We start from the raw sequence: 25,653 nt of genomic DNA, 5'->3' as shown, positions 1-25,653 counted from the left end.
ATGACATAATTATACTAGCAGTGTCGAGAGCTCAACGACCACCCGCGCTCGGAGTTATTATATCAGAATAACACTAAGTTACAACATATGTCAGTGGTCAGTGGTGTGGTGTTTCTTATTACAGCAAGACAAATGGGTAACATTGTGCAAGAATATTTGCTCTTGTACTTTATAATAAAATCCGATTTTTTTTAGGTGGGGGACCTGTGAAACTCATGGAAAACCACCCCTAATTCAGTCAACCAAGCCCCGCACCTTCCCTATAGACCCTTTTCAACCGTTGAAAGCAACCGTTTTGAGGTGGTAAAGCAGGAGGTACTTCAGGTCTAACCAGGGTGTAACCAATACCATTGATGATGGTTCCATTCCATTTAGGTGTCCCAGTGCCAGGGCCAGGGCCTGTGCAGGTAAAAAAATAAATAATAAATATAAATAAAAATAAAAACAAAAAAACAAAAAATTTACAGGCCCCCAGGGCAGAAATAAGGACAAAAAGCTGGCACTCCAATTGGGTATCCAACACCTGTGACTGACACAGGGCTGCAAAGCCATGGAGAGTGAAACAGGTGACCGATACCAGGGCAGACATGAAACCAAAGCATCCTATTTTGGGATGAAAAAGGTGACTGTCACCTATAGCTGACTAGTTTGCATCCCTGTGACATCACAGGTGTAGGATACAGTTCCATTTCAGGAACAGTTCTCCCTGCAGTTTACAAAAACGAGTCAAGATGCAGCGTATGTATACAATTAACTGGACAAAGAGTGACTTCACACCTTGCTCTGATGTTTTCACTCCTGCTGGCTTTCTGGAAAATCTCCCATTCAAATTGGCAAAGGACCGCCTCACCTATCTTGGCTCGACCATACCCAGAGATCCGAAACTACTATTTAAGATGAATTTTGATTATTTTGTTTTAAAACTTAAACAATCCATAGAAAACTGGAAAATCCTCCCTCTGTCCATGATTGGTCGCATAAACTCAAGATGGTTTCGCTTCCCAGGTTCCTCTATCTGTGTCAAAACCTCCTCATCTTTCCTACATCAGCTTTTTTAAAACTGGACTCCATAATTCTATATTACATGTGGAACTATAAGAATCATAGAATCTCGAAAATTCAGTTGCAAAAACTTAAGTCTGAAGGAGGGTTGGCCCTACCAGTGTTTAGGCACTACTACTGGGCTGCTAATGTTAGGGCTCTAATGTTTTGGCTTCAGGGGATCCCTAACCTCGTGTCACCAGGCTCTTCTCTGGGAGAAAGAGCCTGCTCCCATGCAGCCAGCCACAGCTGTGTAGTCCAATGGGTAATTTTCACTTCCCATTAACCCATTTGTGTCTAAAAGGCAGGAAGTAGGCCTAACAGGTGCATGCAAAACATGAATGAGTGTTTCCAACTTCCAATTAATTTATGATCTAAATTGATCCAGTGCCGGGCCCTCGTTAATGTTTTGCTTGCACCTGTGTTACTTCATGCCTTTTAAACAGAAAATCGGTGATCGAGTGGGAAGTGAAAAATGTTAATTGGGTGGGAAGTGAAAAAGGCTAATTGTGTTCCCTGGATTGTCAGTTCATGTTTAGTTGCATGTTTTGCTACCTTTTCCTGTGTTTTTGCCTTTGGCTGCCAAGATCTGTTACGTGTTAACCTATAGCCTGCGAGATCACGGATTTCTGTTTCTTCACTGATTCCCCCAAATTTATTGTATTTTATTTTATTTTATTTTATTTTATTTTATTTTATTTTATTTTATTTTATTTTATTTTATTTCATTTTATTTCATTTTAACCAATTTCTCAATACAGGCTGCTCATTTTGGGTATTTGTTGTTGTCATGCCTTGATACAAACAAACATACAACTTTTGTCTAATACATTAATTGAAACATCAATTGTATGTATGTCGCCTAGATTATATTTTTGTTTGATCTATTTTGTAATTATTGAAGACCAACGCACTTGAATGCTCGAAGAGAAGACGCGTGAAGGGAAATTTACGAGGAGCACTTAAACGCAGCATATATCAAAACACACAAGTCATGTGACATTTATTTGGCGCAGGCGCGCTAGGGGCAGATAAAGTCAGTACCAAAAAGACGCTTTCTTTGCCACCCACTTGCCAGACGGTGCAAGCAGAGGTGAATGTAGCTGTGGTCACACTACCTTTCAACATGATGACTAACATACTTGCTGTTGCTACCCTGTTCACTCTTTGGGCAGACGTGCTGCAGGGACTGCCAGGCCGTTATTTTCAGGTAACGTTTTACTCCAAAGTTTTCTCTCTCTAAAATATCTTGTTCCGCTGTGGCTAGTGAAACCAAACCCCATTCAAAAATCTTGCAATTCAATGTACCCTACTTGGCAGAATATGTCACTGAATCGTTGTAAATTCGGTGTGTGTGTGTGTGTGTGTGTGTGTGTGTGTGTGTGTGTGTGTGTGTGTGTGTGTGTGTGTGTGTGTGTGTGTGTGTGCGTGTGTGTGTGCGTGCGTGTGCGCGTGCGTGCGTGTGTGTGTCCAGAGGGAGGGGGGGGGGGGGGGGGGTGTATTTGGTGTGAGGGTTTGCAACTGCTAACCAGTTATACAAGGTTTTAATGAAGTACTGTAAAAGTTCCGACGTTATGCCGAATTTAAGAGTAAAACCATTCATTCAGGAAAAAGCCGTGTCTACCAGTTAGGCATGTTTGTCTTATATCAAGGAAACTTAAGTGAAAGATTTGGCTTCACATTCTTTCCATAGAGATAGGACGTCCAATGGGCTTTCAGTGAGTTTTAATAAAGTTTCTCAACTCATGATGATAACCAAATCAAATTCTTGTTTTGATCCCCACTTTAAATGGGCTGTGGTGTGTGTAGCGTTGACCCTCAGGCTATTCTAAATTTCGTGTTAACACTACAGTTGTAAGAGCCCTCTCATCGACCATAGGATTTTCGTTAGACAATCTGTGTTGGGCATTAATAAACTCACCTTATTTCTGCACTTTGAAGTCACAGGTAGGGTCGGGTGGGGCAAACTAATTATATCGGAAGCCTAGTTGCGGAAAAAAGTGAGCTGCTGTTCTTTTTTTTAAGACAAAGTTTGACGAGAATCACCGAGTTGCCTGGAAACAGAGTCCAGACACATGCGCACTGGCATCATTTTGTCTTGTACATACATTCTACAATGCATTTAGACAAGGGGTGGCCAAACTACGGCCCGCGGGCCAACTGCGGCCCGCTGGCCGTTTTTAAGTGGCCCGCCATGAATTTAGAAAAAAAAAATGTAAAAAAAAAAAAAAAAAAATGCTAAAAACGTTTTTTCGTTTTTCTGTTTCAAAGTTTAAAACGGAAAACGAAAACGAAAACGGGGGAAAAACGGAAAAACAAAAACATTAAGAAAAATAAACTGAAAAACAAAAACAAAAAAACGGATTCCCCCCATTTCGTTTTTTCAATTTAAAACCATTGAAAATGGGTTATACTTGGGCACCCTGACCTGGTCTATTTATTAAAAAATATATAGATATACTGAATTAATGTTTAATACTAATGTTATGTTAAATTATCTCTGTCTTCCTGTTGGCAAAGGAAAATAAAATTTGACAGAAATACCCATTGTAATAGGTGAGCGCATCAATAAACTATGTGTCACATATTTATTTAGATAGAAATTAAATTTTTGATGGCACAAGGGTTTTCTGGTCCAATTTTTTTGCCGCAAAAACTGACGCGCTTAATATTGTTTGGCCCGCGACTCCTTATATTTTTCTGTATGCGGCCCACAACCAAAAAAGTTTGGCCACCCCTGATTTAGACAGACCACCACTGCTCACTTTTTTCCGCAACTAGCCTTCCGATATAATTAGTTTGCCCCACCCGACCCTACCTGTGACTTCAAAGTGCAGAAATAAGGTGAGTTTAATGCCCAACACAGATTGTGTAACGAAAATCCTATGGTCGATGAGAGGGCTCTTACAACTGCAGTGTTGACACGAAATTTAGAACAGCCTGAGGTAATGTAGAGTGGAGGCCTACAATAGAGCTTATTGATGGAATCTCCCTACTGTCATTCATGTTATCCATTTCTATAGTCAGGAAAACATCGTGGGTTCAAGGCAGAGCACGAACCCCAGTTCACAGAGAAGTATTTCACTCAGACTATGGACCACTTCAACTTTAACAGCATGGGGAATGGGACCTACAACCAGCGTTACCTGATCACGGGTAAATCCATTAACAAGTTTCCCATGAAATATACCTGTATAACATCCATACAATACATGCGCATATTTTAATCACCACTGCCTCTTTCCCCCCCACTTTAGATAAGTACTGGAAGAAAGGCTATGGGCCTATTTTCTTCTACACTGGCAACGAGGGAGACATCTGGGATTTCGCCCTCAACTCTGGGTTCATCATAGAGTTGGCTGCCCAGCAGAGAGCCTTGGTCATATTTGCTGAACATGTAAGAGTACAGACATTAACAATCAAGGCTCCGACACATGAGCTGTCATTGGGAATTGAACCTGTGACTTTTCAGTGACGGGAGGGGTCTCTCTCTATCCACTAAGCCTACAGTATAAAGGTTGAGCAGAAAATTCATCACATGAGAGAAATCTTCATATCATTATCTGAGCTGACCAAGACCAGCTTGGAAAGTGCTCAGAGGCTGAACTGGATAGGAGTGTGTGAGCAAGCATGTTGTTCTAGCAAAGTGTAATAATATCATATGGCTACAGAGTGTACGTGTCCGTCAGAGACACAGTGATGTAGCGAGTGATTTAGTGTGTGTCTCAGCGCTTTTGAGTTACTGAGGCACAAATCTAAATGTTGGATAGTGGGGCGAAATGCCGACATGTGCAGAGAGTCAATTCTTGACGGAACACTTTTTGGCGACACGATCATGGCTCATCAGTAGAGCTTGCAAATAATATAGCAATGGGAAACAGGATGGTTACAGTTTGACTCACACTGTCAGCTGATTCCTGACCACCTCACCACCCTCCAAGTCCAAACTGCCAGCCACTTCTGCAGTGAAACTGACCATCATGGAAAAAAAAACTAGCTGTTAAAATTGTGAACATTACTTCACAGCTTTCATTAGTCATGTTCAAACAAAATAGACCGGTTTTGCCAGTTGTTTTTCTTTGTTTTATTTGTTAAATTAGTCTCAAATTCAATTCCAGGTGGCATAAAAAAGTAAACCCACAGATACAGATTCATCAGTCAATGTGACCAGAAGACAAATAGTCACATGCAACTCGTGACCATTGCAGAACTTGGGGCAGTTCTTGAATAGCGGCGCATGTCTGCCAGTCAGGAAGCCGCTGAACTTGTATGAACTGAAGTGTGACATCATCGTCTTGTTTTGAATGCTCGACTAAGCTTGACACCCCCCTGTCTGCCTGACAGAGGTACTACGGCAAATCCCTCCCGTTTGACCAGGAGTCCTTCAACATCCCCCAGGTGGGCCTGCTGACCGTGGAGCAGGCCCTCGCCGACTACGCGCTCATGATCGCCGAGCTGAAACAGCAGCTAGCCGCCGCAGCCTGTCCTGTCATCGTGTTCGGGGGCAGGTAAGATCCATCGGGCCGATTTTGGTCTTTCATTAAATTGATTGTCTATGGGAAGCCCTTAACCTGACGTTTTGATTGGACTCCACACAAGTATGTTTACAATTTATGTCCCATGGTCCAAATATTTCAGGGTCTTTTCCACCATGACAAGAATACAATGTAATTATATTAAGTATTATGTAAATGTATTGAATATCTGCACAAAGTGCCTCTTATAGAGAGCCGCAGTAACGAGTCCGGAAATCATCGATGCTAACAACAGCCCTGGTTCTTCACAGTTTTCGCCTATGGGAGTTTTGAATGGGTTTTTGGCGCGATGCTTCTAATAATCTCTCTGGGCAACGCTGGCTTAATCAAACGCGAACCAGTGTTTAGTAACATCATCTTCACACATGAAGACCACTTTTATGAGTTTTGAAGCTTTTATGTGCCGTTAAAAGGGTGGCTAGCTAGCAAACGGCTAAATGAGACTACAATGTCGACGCGGATATTATACGTCATCACGAGTGAACGCGGAAATTCTTTCTCTCGCGCCTTCGGTCACACACAGTTCTCTCTCGCCTATGCGACACTGTGTGTAGTAGGGCTGCACGATATGAGGAAAAGCTGCGATGTGCGATAACACTGTTCAATATTGCGATGACGATATGACCTGCGATAAATAAAAAAATGCTATAAAAAAAATAATTAATGGGTAGGGGTGCTCCGATCCGGCTAAGCCACGATCCGATCCGATTCCGATTCCTGGGGTCACGATCCGATTCCAGAATCGATTCTCAATTCCAACGATTCTCGATTCCACAATCTAGAATCGATTCTCAATTATGTAGTTTTATATTGCAATAACACACAAAGGTAAATCTAAGACAAAAAATTACAAATGTATTAATGCTGAACTTCAAATTCAACTTCTGAAGTATTACAGTGAGGGCCTAAATTCAATTTGCAATACGAGTGTGTTAATTTAAGCATACGTATCAGTAAGTGGCACGGGATTCTCAAAGCCTGTGTTGAGGGTCATACGAACAAAAATGCACTCTTGAAGCTAAAAAAAATCCAAAACCAACAAGTTAATTATTTACATTTTTACTTCAATGTAGAACAGTCATTTCTTACACATGAGATTACTTTTAGCCTTTTAGTCATAACGATTATTGAAAGATATTCCATATTCCAGACTGAAATGTTATAACAGAAGTGGAGTATTGGCCAGAATGACATGAACATTTGGACACTTATTCAGCCGGTATCTTGCATGTTGCGTTCATGTGCACTGTAAAAAAAATTTTTTTTTTTTTTTTTTTTTTGCGATAACACGTGACTTTTGCGATGTGTTCATCGCGCATTTTCATATCGCGATGACGATGAAAATACGATAAATCGTGCAGCCCTAGTGTGTAGTTCTGGATTAGCTTAGCACAAGCTTTTTACCTCTAGGGCTCGCAGTTACGCTTCAAAACTCATGAAAGTGGTCCTCATGTGTGAAGATTATCCCGCTGAACCTTGGTTCGCGTTTGATTAAACTTGTGTTGCCCACAGACATTATTTGAAGCATCGCGCCAAAAACCCATTAAAAAATCCCATAGACAGAAACAGTGAAGAACCAGGAAGTTCGGGACTTCCGCATTCAGCCTACAAAAATACGTCATCCCTGCGGCTCTCTATTGATTCAATCGCATAATATCTGGCCCGATCCAAACATCTGGACTTCGCTGCAGTTGCAGATTGGCGGACTTTACAGGCGCGTTCCCGGGCAGTCTGTGAGAGCTGCGGGCTCCAAATCCACAATACATCATCAAGAGGGCCTCAAGCGGTCTTTTTGCAGACTTCACCACGCACACTTCACTGATTTGATTACCCACAATTCATTGCAATACGGACGTGGCGTTGTAGTTTTTCCCGCTTGCAGAACAAAAAAATAAAAATAACTTATTATGAATGTGTAAAACAATTACTTTATTCAAATGTTCCTTGGATCATGTAGACGAGAAAAAATATTCACCCACATCATGACGCAGAAATATGTAGAAGTACAGGCCATAGTGGTAAGAAAAATGCATGTTATTATTGTAGTCTCAGTCTAGGCCTGTCTATCAGCAGCTTATTTATACCCTGGCAGTCTTCTCGCCCTCGCAGGCTTGACATGATGACGTTGAATGAACACGCCACTGTACGTATGACTGAAGTAGGGCTGCAGCTAACCATTATTTTCATTATCGACTAATTTGTCGATTATTTTCTTCATTAATAATCGATTAGTTGTTTGGTTTATAAAATGTCAGAAAATGGTGAGAAATGTTCAGTTCAGTGTTTGCCGAAGCCTAAGATGACGTCCTCACACGTCTTATTTTGTCCACAACCGTAAAGATAGTCAGTTTATTGTCATAGAGGAGTAAATAAACCAGAAAAATATTCACATTTTAGAAGCTGGAATCTGATCATTTTGACTTTTTATTTTTTATTTTTTAATCCAAACAGTTGTCGATTAATTTTCTGTCGATCGATCGATCAATCATTGCACCTGTAGACTGAAGTCCGCGAGGGCTCAGTCCACAAGTCCAGAGGGTGGACATTTGTGTCGGTCCTCTGTATCAGCCTTCAGAAAGCCCTATCCGTCAAACCCCAGTAAGAACACGCACACATCAAATATGATGCCAGACTTCACACTGGCTGCAGTACTGGGTTTCACTGAGTGATATGAGCCTGCTTGTTACACTTTCAGCCAGACCGAACACTGGCTGCAGTACTGGCTTTCACCACTGAGTGATCTGAGCCTGCATCTTACGCTTTCACTCTTGGAATTATGAAGCGGCCTAAAGGGGAGGTTCCCTTTACTTTGAGATGGGATTATTGATAAGTGGCCACTGGGTGGTGCTGCTGTGCTGACCCAGTTATTCCTCAGCTTCTCCCAAGCCCAAAAGAACATTTTCTAAAACGATAGAATAAGTCAATTCTTATCATTTGAATAATTGTTTGATGTTGTCCCATGATCCATCTCTCTCTGCCCCGCAGCTATGGAGGGATGCTGTCTGTCTACATGAGGCTGAAGTATCCCAACGTTGTGGCCGGAGCCCTGGCCGCCAGCGCCCCCGTACTGTCAACGGCTGGGCTGGGAGACTCCAGGCAGTTCTTCCGGGACGTTACATCTGTAAGCTGAGTGAATGTGGAGACAGAAGCATGCAGCTGACTGGAGGTTTAGCATTCAATGGTCCAGTCTGCAGACCATTCACTTAGGGGAGATCACAGTGAGTGACATGCATGTACAGTACGTAGGCTTGCCTGCCGTAGGTCTGCAGACTGAAACGTCGACAACTAAATGCAGATTCTATTAAGTGTATTCTACACCGCTGACTTATTTTCCATCAGTCTCTTGGGAGACACTTTTGGATTGCACTCTTTAAGCTTGGATTCACTGTGAATGTGTGAAGATGTCTCTTCAGAGACCAAAGGGACACAGAGACTAAAGGGGGACACACAGTCTATGGGACACACAATTACATTTGGGCAAACGGGGTGAATCTTCTACGCCGTCTCCATTAGCGTGCCGGGGATGAGACCTTTTTCTCTGCTGCAGCCCCACTCTGTGGTACACACACACACACACACACACACACACACACACACACACACACACACACACACACACACACACACACACGTATATGCCAGACCATGGTGTGTGTGCTGCCTCTATATACACACGTGTGTGTATATGTATATGTATGTATATATATATATATATATATATATATATATATATATATATATATATATATATATATATATATATAATTTAATTAAAAAACAAAATTCATTCAATTGTATTTATTTATTTTGCAAAGGATTTTGAGAGCTACGCCCCAGAATGCAGAGATGCTGTGAGAGGAGCTTTCCAGCAGCTACAAGAATTAGCTGAACAGCAAGGTAAATGTTGCAGTAGAATATATAGACTAGAGAAATGCACATCTCTAGCAGCACAGGCTCTGGCCTGTCTGAAAATCCATATTAAACAACACCGACCAAATCCATTCAAGGAAAGTCTGGAAATGGAAAGTGTGGAAGGTTTTAAGCTAGTCCTGTTGGCTTCCCGCAGATTACAGTCGTATCCAGTGGGAGTTCTCCCTGTGTAAGGCTCCATCCTCTCCTAAAGACATCCACCAGCTGAACGGCCTGCTGAGGAACGCCTTCACCCTCATGGCTATGCTGGATTACCCCTACAGCACTCACTTCTGGGGCAGCTTGCCGGCCAACCCCGTCAAGGTAGAGAAAACAAACTCAAATCATGTGTCACCATTCTGCATCAGAGAAGTGGCTGAAGAATAATGCCTAAATATAATTTATAACAACAATGGAAAAAGAGAGAGAACTGAGAAAGTGTGGTGTGCGTGTAGTGGTGTGCGTGTAGGTCCATTCAGTAATGTTATAAGTAAAAGGAAATAGTCTGAGGTAGATTTGTTTTCCAAATGTAGGTTACTGTGACACAGTAAACTGTCTTACCAACCTGTTACCAAGTTTAAATAGGTTTACTGTGACACAGTAAACTGTCTTACCAAGTAACAACCTGTTACCAAGTTTAAGTAGGTTTACTGTGACACAGTAAACTGTCTTACCAACCTGTTACCAAGTTTAAATAGGTTTACTCTGACACAGTAAACTGTCTTACCAAGTAACAACCTGTTACTAAGTTTAAATAGGTTTACTGTGACACAGTAAACTGTCTTACCAAGTAACAACCTGTTACTAAGTTTAAATAGGTTTACTGTGACACAGTAAACTGTCTTACTAAGTAACAACCTGTTACTAAGTTTAAATAGGTTTACTGTGACACAGTAAACTGTCTTACCAAGTAACAACCTGTTACTAAGTTTAAATAGGTTTACTGTGACACAGTAAACTGTCTTACCAAGTAACAACCTGTTACTAAGTTTAAATAGGTTTACTGTGACACAGTAAACTGTCTTACCAACCTGTTACCAAGTTTAAATAGGTTTACTGTGACACAGTAAACTGTCTTAACAAGTAACAACCTGTTACTAAGTTTAAATAGGTTTACTGTGACACAGTAAACTGTCTTACCAAGTAACAACCTGTTACTAAGTTTAAATAGGTTTACTGTGACACAGTAAACTGTCTTACCAAGTAACAACCTGTTACTAAGTTTAAATAGGTTTACTGTGACACAGTAAACTGTCTTACCAAGTAACAACCTGTTACTAAGTTTAAATAGGTTTACTGTGACACAGTAAACTGTCTTACCAACCTGTTACCAAGTTTAAATAGGTTTACTGTGACACAGTAAACTGTCTTACCAACCTGTTACCCAGTTTAAATAGGTTTACTGTGACACAGTAAACTGTCTTACCAACCTGTTACCAAGTTTAAATAGGTTTAAGATAAGTTGAAACTTTACTGATGCCCGTGGGGAAACTGGCTCGTTGGAGCAGCAAATAGTAAAGCTATTAATCCACTAAACAATAATAGAATATGGGCGTCCCGGCAGTGTAGCGGTAGATTCCCTGCCCACCAACACGAGGGTCGCAGGTTCACATCCCCGTGTTACCTCCGGCTTGGTCGGGCACCCATAAAGGCACGATTGGCTGGTGGCTGCGGGTGGGAAGCCGGATTGAGGGTATTTGTCCTGGTCGCTGCACTAGCGCCTCCTTTGGTCGGTCGGGGCGCTTGTTCGGGGGGGAAGGGAAACTGGTCGAAATAGCGTGATGATCCTCCCACGTGCTACAGTACGTCCTACCGGTGAAGCACCCGCTGTCAGGTGAAAAGAAGCGGCTGGCAACTGCGCGTGTGTCGGAGGAAGCGTGGTGCTAGTCTACGGCTCTGCAGAGGGTGGAGCAGCGACCTGGGCAGCAGGAAATTGGCCAAGTACAATTGGGGAGAAAATGGGGGGGGGGGAATCGGAAAAACACAAGTGCCCAGAAAAAGAAAAGAAAGTAATATAAATAAATAAGGAGCAAGTACCGTAACAGGTTTCAGCCTTAATCTTTAACAGAATATTATTAAAGGGAAATGGAAACTTATATTAAGGTAATGTAATATTATAAGGTTATATATATATTATAAGGTTATTATAAGGTTATATTAAGGTAAGGGAAACTTATATTATTTAAAAGATCAATATACACGCTATGTAACAAATGCAGAAAACATGAAAGTGTGCATTGTGCCTTGTATTACATTTCAGACAGTAAAGGCAAACGTATCCCCGAGAGGGCAAGCCACGCCCACAACAGGCCCTGGGCTGCATCCTTGTAATCCTTTGCTAATATATCATGTTATGACCGGAGTGATGTGTCCTCATGTCACTCCCCTCTTCCGGGACCTTCGCTGGCTTCCCATCTCGGCACGCATCAAATTCAAGACACTGGTTCTGGCCTATAGGGCAGTTCAATCACCACCAGACATCTCCTCTGTACCTACAATCTATGGCCAGGTGTTCCAAACCTCTCACCGCTCCCTCCGCTCCTCCACCAGTGCAGGACGCCTCGCCCCCCCCCTCCACTACTTCCTTCAGAAGTTGTAGCTGTCATAGACTGTGTTCCATAGTTGATTTCTCTATTGCTGACAGAAATGTGTTATTGTAAGTCGCTTTGGATAAATGATGTCAAATGATGTAATGTAATGTAATGTAATGTGTCATTAATGACGATGACTTGCTCCACCAGGTGGCGTGTGACACTATGCTGAGTGGATCTGATCTGCTGCTGAACCTCCGAAACACTGCAGGTAAAGGAAGTGGACTCATTGTTCTATAACATACCCATCATAATTCGGTTATTAGCCCAAAATGAAAAATAATTCAGATGCTTTTTTGAAGGATAGTAGGTAACTTAAGTCCTTGGCTGACAAAATCACACTACATATTTCACATTAGGGTCTACCGTATATATTTGAGAGAATATTGAACAATGATGGGTATGTACTAGAGCAGGGGTGCCCAATACGTCGATCGCGATCGACCGGTCGATCGCATGGCATTGAGAGGGATTTTTTTTTCTTTTTTTTTTACTGTTTTTCCACTGTTTCCACTGTTTTTCCACTGTTTTTCCACTGTTCCACTGTTTTCCACTGTATACTCAGTGTATATATATATAAATAAATAAATATGTTTGGTAGATCACTTTGACTTGGTCATTTTAAAAGTAGCTCCCAAGCTGAAAAAGTGTGGGCACCCCTGTACTAGAGTTATGGAGATGATGGCTTCTGTTGCATTTCATGTCAACACACTAGAGGGTGCTGGCCTGCTTCAGACTGATGGTGACTAACAAGATGTCCACCGTTGGGGGAAAAATAAATTCCTAATTTTATCAAACGATTACCAAGATGAAATAAAACCACATTATTTCATATATATTTTAATAGTAGAGAGAAAAATAACAAAATACAAATGCTCATATTTGTAAGTAGGCCTATAGATCACCTGTTTGGTTCCAAAATGGATTCCCGGTCCCTTCTGTGTGGAGTTTGCATGTTCTTCCAATGTTCTCCTGGGTTTCCGCCCACAGTCAGCTGGACTGGAGATTCTAAATGGCCTCTACGTGTGAATGGGAGTGTTTGTCTCTCTGTGACGTGTTAGCCCTGTATAGACTGGTGACTTGCCGCTGTTGCTAGATGCATAAGAAGAACTCCCACATGAAATAAATAACACAAATAACCTACATTTAATTGTGGTGTTTTTTTAACTGCTGTTGTTTTCCTGTCCTACAGGAATTGTGTACAACTCTACCGGGGAGCTGACTTGCTTCGATCTGTACAGTCTGTATGTGGAGTGTGCCGATCCCACTGGCTGTGGGCTTGGCTTCAACAGCCTGGCCTGGGACTACCAGGTACTCACAGACAGGACACCCAGTTACCTCTCATGCTGTGCGGGCTTCCATTGACTTAGGAGGTCTATAGTGGACTCTAAAGCTTGTGGCATACTCTTCGCGCCCAGCCAAGCGCATAGGGCGCACGGCGATTATGACGTCATCGCACGGGGCATGTCGGGGGGCGAGGCCTGAGCGCAGCGCGGCGCGTCCATGGAGATTTTTCTATCAGCGCGTCGGGTTTTGCTGCCTGTGCCTGTGAGATCTCCGTGGTAGGCTATCAGTGGATATCTGCTGTGATTGAGTCCTCACCATCGTAAAGTTGCCTTTGAAGCATGGCGTTCGATTATAACGAACTAGTTGTGTGGCTTAGCCTTCCCAAATGTTGAGGGTCGTTTTTTATAATTTAATACATAGAATTGGGAATGTTACATTCAATTTCATTCAGACTGCCTGGAGCCTGGAGCTGCGTACTGAGTATGTTCTGTTTTGGCCCGCGCAGAGTGCGCGCGCCCTCCTCGGAGCCCCGCCTCCAGCGCGTGCGCGAAGAGTATGCCAGAAGCTTTACACAGCTGTTGTGTCTCCTTGCCTCCCTCTGGCTGCAGGCGTGTACAGAGATCGAGCTTTGCTATGAGAGCAACAACGTGACGGACATGTTCCCTCCCATGGCCTTCACTGAGACAGACCGGGAGCGGTACTGCAGCAAGCGCTGGGCTGTGATCCCACGACCTCACTGGCTCAAAGTCCAGTACTGGGGTGACGGTGAGGACTGAACACTGCACACTACTGTGTACAGCCAGGGATCCCACTGAACACTACTGTATACAACCAGGGATCCCACTGAACACTGCACACTACTGTATACAGCCAGGGATCCCACTGAACACTACTGTATACAGCCAGGGATCCCACTGAACACTGCACACGACTGTATACAGCCAGGGATCCCACTGAACACTGTACACTACTGTATACAGCCAGGTATCCCACTGAACACTGCACACTACTGTATACAGCCAGGGATCCCACTGAACACTACTGTATACAACCAGGGATCCCACTGAACACTGCACACTACTGTATACAGCCAGGGATCCCACTGAACACTACTGTATACAGCCAGGGATCCCACTGAACACTGCACACTACTGTATACAGCCAGGGATCCCACTGAACACTGCACACTACTGTATACAGCCAGGGATCCCACTGAACACTACTGTATACAGCCAGGGATCCCACTGAACACTGCACACGACTGTATACAGCCAGGGATCCCACTGGGCCCTGCACACTACTATATGAAAATCAGTGTTATATTATTTATATTCACTGGTTCTCACATTTCAGACGTGAAACCGCATTAGAAACAAGTGGAATTATTTCACCCCCAATGACAGAATTGTGGTAAAATTGGTATTTCAGAATTGTTGTGTAACTGAATTATCCAGAGTTCTATTAAATTTAGTGGACAGGCAGACTTTGAGCCAATGATTAGATATTGGTGGTGAACGGATCTGGGCTTTCTCTTGTTCAAATGGAGGATTCCTTGCAGTGTTGCCAGACACGGCTGATGGTTTCCAGCCCAAAGGCGGTTCAAAAACCGCCAAACACAAAACTGTCCATTAGCAACTGCAGGTCTATGGAAACAAGCGCCACTAACCTGACGCTGCCAGATGGATTATCTGTCCACCTGCCCAAGCCCATTTTTACTGCACACAATGCAACCCAAAACAGCCCCATTGATGGAAAACCACCCAATCTGGCAACACTGATTCCTTGTTTTGGAATTTAGCACTGTATTCTCACAGCATTTCTCAATTTTTTTTTTTTTTTTCCATCTTGGAAAAAGCAATTATTTCTAATAATGTCTTTGCTTACATTTCAGCCCTCTCCGCAGCCAGCAACATTATTTTCTCCAATGGAGATCTGGACCCCTGGGCCAATGGCGGGGTAAGAGACTGTTCACTTCCATTAACTCCAAGTCACGCCATCTGATAATAGGCCTTTTTCACAGCAGCCATTTTGTGTCTAAAATGCAGGAAGTAACACAGATGCGACCAAACATAAATTAGGGTTTCCAACTTCCAATCCATTTCAGTTCCAGTGCTTGGGTCCTAATTAATGATTTGGTTGCACCTGTGTTTACCCTGCCTTTTAGACACAAAATGGTGGCTGTGAAAAAGGCCCATTGGCTCTGTGCTCTTCAGGTGATCTCTGAGTTAATTGGCTCTGTGTTCTTCAGGTACGCAAGTCTTTGAGCTCATCACTGATTGCAATCAACATTTCTGGAGGAGCCCATCATCTAGATTTGAGGTAAAGCATGCTGTTTAGGGCCCCCCTTCAAGTGTCATTCTTGCCTCATTGAACCCAATGCACTGTTGTTGTTTGCATTCTACACAGAAGTACAATCTGACGGGCGTCTGGGTAGTGTAGAGGTAAAAGCACTCTCCTACCACCGTCCACCGGTGACCCGGGTTCAAGTCCCGGCGGTACTTCCGGCTCGGTCAGACGTTCCTACAGACACAATTGGCCGTGTCTGCGGGTGGGAAGCTGGTGGGGTAAATGTCCTGGTCGCTGCACTAGTATATACTGTATATAGTCTCTCCCCAGACTCAAATATTACGTTGAATCGGTGTGCTCCACATACTACATAAATGAGTCTGTGACAGTTCACAACCACCGCTGGTTTTTGCAGGCAGGTTGAAATTGAATGAGTGACAGGTCGTAGCACCAATGAGAGAGCGGTTTGAAAAATGGGCTGCGCCTCCCGTGTCGTCAGATCGCAAAGTCGTTACTGATTGGGGAGGACTGAATCCATCACTGGCATATCACTGGCCAGGTGAACGGTTCCCTCCCATAACCAGCCGGCTGGGGGGGAAGTGTCCCAGACCCAGAGAGAGCTCTGCAGCATGCAGTAACGTAGTGTATCAGCGTAAGAACTCTCATGGGTCTGGCATTGAGACTAGTATATATATGTCACGCGCTATGTGCTGCCGGTGAAACTCCTCGCTGTCAGGTGAAAAGAAGCGAAGAAGCGGCTGGCGACCGCACATGTATCGGAGGACGCATGTGCTCGTCTACGGCTCTCCCCAGATCGGCAGAGGGGGTGGAGCAACGGCCGGGAAGCAGGGGGGAAATGGCAAAGTACAATTGGGGAGAAAATGGGAGAAAGATCATAAATAAAATCTGACGGCTCTGTGTCGTTGCTTCATTCAGAGAATCCAACGACGCTGATCCAGTGTCGGTGATCAACGCCAGGAAGACAGAAGCTCACCTCATCGCTCGGTGGGTGAAGATGGAGAGGACAAGATTACAACAGTCACTTGGAGACCAGAGCAAATAGTCCTCTTCCATGACCAGACCAGGCAATAAACAGTGTATATGTCTTTCCAAATCCCAAAATAATCAGGACCTTCTGCAGGATTTGTCTAGAAGAGGGCCATCAATGAAATCACCTGCTGTAGTCTTTGATTGGATCAATGCCTTTGATCAGGAACTGCCTAATCGATGCAAAGAAGTGCAAGGCCCATGATAATATAGTCGGAGTTCCTTTAAACTGTTCAATATTAATCTTTTTCATCTCCACATTTTAATAGCATTAAAGGAGATCCAGTGTTTATTGTAAACCAGGTGACATCAACAATACATATTATGTTTAGGATGAATTTTGAAATCTGACACATACAGTAAAGCAAACCCACATACTGTATGTGCCTCTGTTTCATTTTCCTTGGACACCGTTCATATTTGGCACGGGTACCGGCAGGGGTCCTGAGCAGACGGTGACAGGACCGGATTTTCGAAATGGGTAATTAGGGTCGACTCACCGGGCAAAAATGAGTGGGCACAGATTCAGCGCCATGGAGAGAGCTGCATTCGTCGACTACTGATGGAAGACACCTGAATTGAGTGTCTTCCAACCCGAGTTGGAATCAGCCAGGGGAGTGGACTATGAAAAACCCCTCTGGGGAGAGAGAGAGGAGAGACTGCATGACAACTCTGTGAGCGAGGCCTGACTGGCCAGAGACTGTGCTATAACGGGTATCGGGACTAATTTAGTCAATTAAGAAGATGCAGGTCGATGCCCCTCCTCCATCCAATCAGAAAAGCCTTTGCAGCGTGTTTGTGACCACATTCATAGACATCCCACAAAGCTGTGTTCACAGAAAAACAAATCTCTTTGCAGGTCAATTTGCAGGCTTCCAATGTAGTTTTAATTAACCCTACGCAAACTGCAGCAGATCTTTTTTTTGTAAGTGGAGTTGATTGTATGATCAATGTCATAAATGATCATTTGTTTATTATTATCTTGCTGACATCAGTATTTACACCTTGTGTTTATACACAAGTGGGACATATTGGAGCCGTCATCCTACTTGTAATAACCAATAAGCGGTTTATGTGAATTTTTTCCTGCAAATGTTTTCCGAGTTGACAGCCTGTATTTAAGGTAATAAATAAATACATTTTGTGGAAATCCGAGACTTTTAAAATTCTTGAAATCGTCAAATGCTCTTATACTAACCGCAAACACTATAATAGTGTTTGACCTACCGGTATAATCTGGTATACTTGCAACTACATTATAAACCATTTTAAGTTACAGGATTTTTCGTTTAAAAATTCACTTTCCCCAGACCTAAAGTAGCCTATGACACGAGACATGGCGGTGGGTCTACAGCTAGTTATTTTATTGACATGAAAAGATCAAACATTTGGGTCCAAACAATATACAAAAAAATCCTTATGTACAATAAACCCACAAGTAAAAATATAAGGTAATAGAATTAACACCAAATCCCATTCACATCACTGTAGAAATGTTCTGGTGCTCCGATAGCGCAAGGCAAGTGTGGCTATTGTGTGTGTGAGGCAGAGTGTGTGTTTATTTAGTATGCCGGTCTCACAGCAACACACACGTTCAGGTGCTGTATGCCTCCACCCTCCCATCTCCAGTCTGAGAGAGGACAACCACAACCGTGTCAAAGTCTAGTCTTCAATGCATTACAATGCTGTATTGCTCGTATAAAGTGGATGGACAGATATCGCCTATCTGGGTTGATTGCTTTATCAGGTCTTGCATCTATTTCCACCTCTTTAGATTATAATAATTTCTCAATCATCTTCTATACAGCTACTCTCTACGATCTTGTTTCTCCATGATCTCCATAAATGTGTGACTTGGTCTCTATTCTAGTTATTTCAAAAACACACCACGAGGGGTCAAGTGGTCGTCACTGAAGGGAGTACCGCCGTCCACCGGCAGGTCTGGTCGACCTCACCCCAAGTAGGGATTTGACTTGAGTCATGTAGGTTTCAACAGACCTAAGGGTAGGGGTTCCCAAACTTTTTGGCTTGTGTGACCCCACTTTGATATTCCGAAAATCTAGGGACCCCAGATGTTAAAATTTCGGTACATGGGTAATATCATCAGTGACGTCACATGTAACAGTATGCTGACTTTTTTCCTCAGAATTCATCCGCAAATTTATTTTCCCATAGACATTTCGTAAAATGCTTATAAAAATATAATATTAATATTTAGAAACAGGAGAGATCGCATAACATTTCACTCGGTCAAAATGTAAACAACTGCGGATTTAAAGAAAATATTTTTTCAATGTTTTTTTTTACATTTTGGTCCGAGTGAAATGTTCTATGGTCTCTCCCGATTCTAAATATAGCTGAACCGTTTGGTTTGACCAAGTAAAACTATTTTTATAAGCATTTTACGAAATTTCTATGGGAAAATAAATGGCGGATGAAACTCGCTGGTACAGTACTGAAGCAGGGAGTAGGCAGTTCTGACTTTAATATCGATTTTTTTTTTTGCTCAAAATTCTGACAAACTCAGAATGTTGACTCTAATCTCAGAATTCTAACTTTTTCCCAGAATTCTGACTTTATTCTCAGAATCCTGACTCAAACTCAGAACTGAAATACATGTGGCACTAATCCCCTTCAGGCAGTTTTAAATTGTGTGTGGTGTTAAATATGATTCCAGGCGACCCCATGGTGGTGCTTTAGGGCACTTTGAACCAAGCCTCACACCCGTAACAAAATAGCTGATGAGAAAGCAGCCTCTCTAAAACCTTTAGTTTGACACAAAATGGGGAATCATAGTTGATGGTGGATAATATGTATGTTGGTACATATGTAGACACATTTACATCAGTCCTGAACAACGGTCCCCAATACTTTCACAAACTTCCAAATCTAATTCAGTTTTCACACTTGCTTCGGAAACCTGGAAATGGGCCACAAGAACGGCCTCCCTCACTACACAAAGTGTCCCGAAATATACATGTCACAATCATTCAAAAGCTTAACAGGTTTTTCAAAAATATTGCCATAAAACAAAACCATTTATTTTTTTAGTCTTGATCGTTAACATTAACCAAGAGCATCCTAAAACGTCATTTTGAAAAATCCACTTGACCATGACCGTTTTCCTCAGCGTGCTTAGCGGAGGACAGAACAGTCTTTTGGATACAATATCAAAAGTAGGGTTAGACCGATATTATAATGGTTTGCCGATATATTGAGCCAATATTGGGCTTTTAATAAATAATGTTGTACCCTGTTCGATATGAGTCCGGTCCCTCCGTGACCACGGCTACCTGACAACAGTCTGCAAAGAACCTGCAATACAAATGTATTTTATTTTTTATTAAGAGTTCTTCAGTTTTAGTGTCTTATCATGATGGTCTACTCTAAATGCTGTTTCAGGGCTTTCCCAGCCTGATAGATATAATTCTGCTGTAAACATTGAAAGTGGGTCAGATTAAAAAATGATTTTGAAGGGCGTGTGTCCACATTGTTCTGGCAGAAAAGCGCTGGCAGGGTGCTGCATGGGGAACGCTTCATCCCAGCCTCTCATCAAAAAGAGAGGGGAAAAAAACATTCCCAGACCCGGTTTCAATTCCTGCAACGGTACTTCCGGCTTGGTCAGATGTTCCTACAGGCACAATTGGCCGTGTCTGCGGGTGGGAAGCACTGAGCTATAAGAACTATATACAGTATGTCAATGATGGGAAGCCCGATTAAGGGCATGTGTCCTGGTCGCTGCACTAGTGCCTCCTCTGGTCAGTCGGGGCGCCTGTTTGGGGGGAGGGGAACTGGGGAGGGGGGGACAGCGTGATCCTCCCATGCACTTTGTCCTGCCGATGAAACTCCCCGCTGTCAGGCAAAAAGAAGCGGCTGGCAACTGCACATGTATCGGAGGAAGCATGTGCTAGTCTACGGCTCTCCATAGATTGGCAGAGGGGGTGGATCACTGGCCAGGACAACGGGAATTGGCCGAGTACGATTGGGGAGAAAAACCCGGGAGGCGGGACTGTGGCCGGGCGGAGTGTTCCCAGCACTGTTTTCTGGCCTTCACACACACACACCCTAGTCATCATCAGTGACTTCAGTCAAAACATTCTGAAATCGGCCTTCAAATATCGGTCGAACCCTTATCAAAAAGCTCTGAAAATACTTGACTTTGTTTTAGAAAGAAATGGCTTCGGAGAAATGGCTTTTCATAATTCAACACGACCAACAACACCGATCACAAATGTTGCTCAGTTTTTCCAGCATATCTTTGGCTCAGGAGTTATGCTGAACATCTTGGTAGGGATCAGTCACAAAATCAAATAGAGCCCTTGTGTATACATGCACATACTGATCAAGAGATCCATGTTGTTGAGCAAACCCAATGAAATAATATCAATAATTATCAATAAATATCAGTTCTCATTTCATTGTTTGAATGTGTAAAAATATGCATTTTTTGCGCTGATGGCCATGACCGTATGGTTCTCAAATCGCAAAATCGGCAACGTGTGGACATGTCAAAAGTAGCGTGAACGGATTGAAAACAGTTTTGAACGTTGTCTGAAGCAACATTGAAGGCACACGTGAGATGAGTCCAGGAAAGAAAACACATCTGACATAATATACACGGGGAGTTTGGTCTCGATACAAATTCATAAAAGAACCTACAAATACAGCTCTGATGCTAACCAATGCTACATAGAGGAATGACCGCTATCTTGCTCTGTAGCTATTACTACTCTAATTTATGAGGGGGCGGGAACACAATGGTAATTCACTCTACCATATAATTACTATACCGTTAAATATATACACTCTATAACTCAATATATTAAGCTAAATTTACACTTAATTTATATCTCACCAAGGTCATTTCGCACTAGAAAGTAAAATCCACTCTCCACCTTACCAACAAAAAAAAGAAGGAAAATTGCAACATTCAATATTAATAATAGCAGCTGCTCAGGAAGAAAAAAGAAACAAACACAAAGTCAGACGCTACGTGCTTGCTTGCTATCCCCATAAAAGCTTCACAGTAGAAAAAGTAAATCACGCCACTAGGCGACAGCTGGAATGAGACAAGAGGTTTGAGTCCCGGGTAATAAGACATGAGGACGTTCGAGTCCCGAGTGAAGACCGATGCTGCATCCAGGTCATGTGGGAAGAACCAGACTGATGCTGCATCCAGGTCATGTGGGAAGAACCGTTGAAAGGCTTGCCGGTTTAAAGCTACAACTTTCCAAGTGTTCAAACTCATTGAAGCAACCAAGGTGCCATGATTGAAATTTTACGTATGACTTTGGTTTCTCCTGCTCAGCTTTTTTTTTTTTTTACCTTTATTTATACAGGGGGAGTCTCACTGAGAGCAATGCTCTCTTTTTCAGGAGCGCCCTGTTCACATTCACACACACATTCATACCTGGAAGCTGACCAGTACAACCACAGTCTGATCTGCTGGCCACTGATCAGCTCCACTGGAGCGGTTGGGGATAAGGGCCTTGCTCAAGGGCACCTCAGTGGTGGTAATGAGGGAGGGGCAAGCGCTGCCTTTTTTCACTTTCCCCACCCAGATTTTTTCCACTTGATCATTCCTTCCTTCTCACTTTTTACTATTGAGCTGAGCGACCAGGGAACTTCTGCCCAGGGACGCTCCACAAGCTTGTCCCAGCTGAATTCTTTTGCTGGAGGCCTCTCAACTCATTTCATTGAGTTTTTTCTTTAGTCCTCGCTAGCTAGCTACAGTACGTTACACGATCACAAACGACGCGACGTTCTGAAAGCCAATACCAGAGTATTAGAAAAATACACGATTTGCCGATTCAAAACTTTGCAGACTATGACATGGAAGCAATCGGAGCCACAGTTGGTCAGTGAGCACCATCGGCGCACGTTGCTCGCAGTGCGATAATTATTGACCACCTGAAAGCTGAGGTGAACGGTATTTTCAAGTAGTGTAGGAACTTAGGAAGCTCACATGTACCGTCTTTCCCAGACAACCTGAATGCAGCATGAGATGCAGCAGGGGACTTTTTGAGATGCTCGCGCCCGCGGACGTTTCCCGAAGCTTCGGCTTCCATTTCCCCGTGTGTCCGAGAAGAAGAGGGCGGGGCAGGGCGGGGCGGGGCGGGCCCCCTTGAGACCGGAGCACCCTGTGACCTCATTACACACAGTGTAATGAGCAATGTGTTTCTTTGCATATCCCTGCAAGAGTCACACAAAATACACAAGACGTTACAGCACAGGCTGCAGTACAGTACCTGTACTGTAGGGGTGCAGTGTCTTGCCTGAGGACACTTCAGACAGGATGGCTGTTGGGTTGAAACCTGTGGCCTTTATCCTGACAGGACAGGTGTCTCTTAGCATTTGACCAGCCTGCTGCCAAAGCTAGCACTAGGGTTAGACCGATATATCGGTGCCGAAACTGGCTTTTAGTTATTGCCGCTCAGTGTCTGACATGATGCCATTTGATTGACTACATATTTGTAGAATTGCTCAATACTTCACTGGCTGTCTATGAGAAGCCCTTTGGACCTGGATTGGTTCTAATGCAACATTCTGCTGGGATTTCAGTGGACACTTTTTACGGTGCAAAACACACCAATTCAGCTCGAGCAGGAGCCGTTCACACCAGACGCTCCGCTCCCGACACAACTTGTACCAACTTCCTGTCTGGCTTGACACAATCACTCGTGTCTCACGCAAAAAAAAAAAAAAAAAAATATATATATATATATATAGACCAGGGGCCAAATGTATAAAACTGTGTATATTTAGTTATAGAAATTTGTGTACGGCCAAAAAAGCTCTAAATAAAATGTTGCACTTACATGATCCTTTTTTGCCACATCACATGAGTCAGACTCAGTATGCATGGTGTGAGAGATGTGTACCGGTACGCACATTCTCCGTTTGTTTTTTTTATAATAAATTGGTCAAATCAAACCTGTGTGGAAAGTGCTGCAGCACCCTTTGCGTGGGCACATATATATATATATATGTATATACAGGAATCCTGAAGTTAAATTCAATACCTTTTAAGACCGCTCAACGCCACTTTCGTCACTTCAGCGATAGGGGTGTAAATCACAAGTTCGTCATCACCATACAATATTATATAGATTCTTCGGACAATGATACGATATTTGCTGACATCACAAAGTCTGCCATAATATCATATATATTCACGTCTGCGATTGATATGAGACGATATGCTCACCCATCAGCACAATAGCTATAAAATTGTATAGAGGGAATGCACCGACGCCACGCCCCCTCCCGAACACGCCCCCTCAGCCGGACTGAGCAGCACTGAGTGTCAAATTTCCAAAACAAACGTGGCTTCCGCCAAGGGTAGTAGCGAAACCACGGCTAATATAAACGATTATCTGCTTAAATTAAAGGCAGTTGGACTCGAATGTGACCCTTACAGCTTGCCAAAGAACCAGTGGTCCATGGACGTAGACATGTGGCCAGGAATAGGGTTTCCTGACATTTATATGTACTTAATATCGACGCCGGGGAAATACACAAACCAAAGCATGAAAGCATACGCGTCGTACTTCAAGGCTGGATTTGTTGGCGACATTAAAGTAACGAGGACAGCAATGGATATTCTGGTTGTATGTGGAGAGGTAAATATTTATTTTATTACAACTTTTATTAAGAAAAATATAGCATACGCTGTCACTAACACACGCTAGCTTTGTTCAATCATAGTGAACACTGTCACTCATGTAACGTTATATCTGTGCTGTGCAGGTAAAACACAGCCAGAGAATGAATGAGCCCTCATTGAAACCCTGGATAGCTGCAGAGAAGACCGGGACCGTTTCATTAGCTTTCGGCAGCCTGTAAAAAGATACCTCCGACGCCTTGTTGAATCTATTTTTACAGTCAATGGCACAAAAGCACTTTCCCATTTTCGTTGTTTTCTCGCGGAAGCTGAACGCTAAACACCGTGACCCGGCGGCGCCACCTGGCTTGTTTAGACGTTTTGACACTCACCGCAGCTGAGTGGGCGTACCCGCACTGACTGTCGCGTCCGTGACGTCACGTGCATTCCCTCTATACCTCTCAAATGCTGATGAAGACTTTTTAAGGGCCTTCATTTTCCCTAAATTGATTGATCAACTTTTAATACTTTTCAAGACCCCGCGGATACCCTGCAGACGCTTGGCAGCTACTCACGGCGCTTCAGCGTCTGGTGTGTTTCAAGCGTCCCATGATGCTCTATTAAGCTAATGCTCTTTCAGAGGCTTTTCCACCCTGGTAAGAATACAACTCTGGGGGAAAACTGCTGACTTGTATTTTTGGGGGGGGGGGGGGGGGCATGAAAGCTGTTAAATTTGAAGATATTCAATATACACAAATACACATAAAATATTGGCTACTGGCAACGTGGATCCAAAGATAGATACAGTATCTGTATCTGCCTTCTAAAACCCGTATCGGTCGAACCCTGTGTAGCACCTCCCCCCTCCTCAACGTACATTTAAGACACAGCTTAGATTCAAGTCACAGTCAGGCTTTTCTTCAACGCTGGCGCGCCTGGCCGCTTGGGACAGAGCGAAGGCGTAAACTCTGTCCTCATCACAAGTCCGTGTGACCAGATCAGTCAAATAAATACGAGGCTACGCCGCAATCTGAGCCTGGCTCTGCCGCTCTCCATGGCTTTTAGCGCAAAACCACTCTCGTTAAACAATTAATCGGTAAAAAAAGAAAAGGGAAAAAAAGTAGGCGTTTTCCAGATGTGTGTGGTCCTTGTTCAGGATCGTTGGTCACCCCAATGTTTCATTCACTGAGATTCAAAAAGGAATAATAACGCTATATCTTGGTGTTAGCCAAGCCCTGAGATGTGTATGAATTTATGCATGCGATTTTGCGTATGCCTGTGTTGTGCGTGCGTGTGTGTGTGTGTGTGTGTGTGTGTGTGTGTGTGTGTGGTGGTTTGTGTACGTAATATGCAT

General features: G+C 43.3%; 1 protein-coding gene across 1 annotated transcript; it reads left to right on the top strand.

Moving 5' to 3' along the window:
• Positions 1-2,116: 2,116 nt before the first annotated feature.
• Positions 2,117-17,801, top strand: dpp7 (dipeptidyl-peptidase 7). Its single transcript, XM_083644052.1, has 13 exons — positions 2,117-2,251; positions 4,065-4,197; positions 4,299-4,438; positions 5,386-5,549; positions 8,562-8,697; positions 9,392-9,473; positions 9,643-9,809; positions 12,227-12,287; positions 13,269-13,387; positions 13,972-14,128; positions 15,255-15,319; positions 15,612-15,682; positions 16,586-17,801. Exons 1-13 carry the CDS (start codon positions 2,168-2,170, stop codon positions 16,710-16,712), a joined length of 1,506 nt encoding a protein of 501 aa, XP_083500178.1. The 5' UTR covers positions 2,117-2,167; the 3' UTR covers positions 16,713-17,801.
• The last annotated feature ends 7,852 nt before the right edge of the window (positions 17,802-25,653 follow it).

This window comes from Poromitra crassiceps (assembly GCF_964638095.1).
Source record: "Poromitra crassiceps genome assembly, chromosome: 10".
Classification (NCBI taxonomy): domain Eukaryota; kingdom Metazoa; phylum Chordata; class Actinopteri; order Beryciformes; family Melamphaidae; genus Poromitra; species Poromitra crassiceps.
This window is presented reverse-complemented; position numbering and strand designations above follow the sequence as displayed.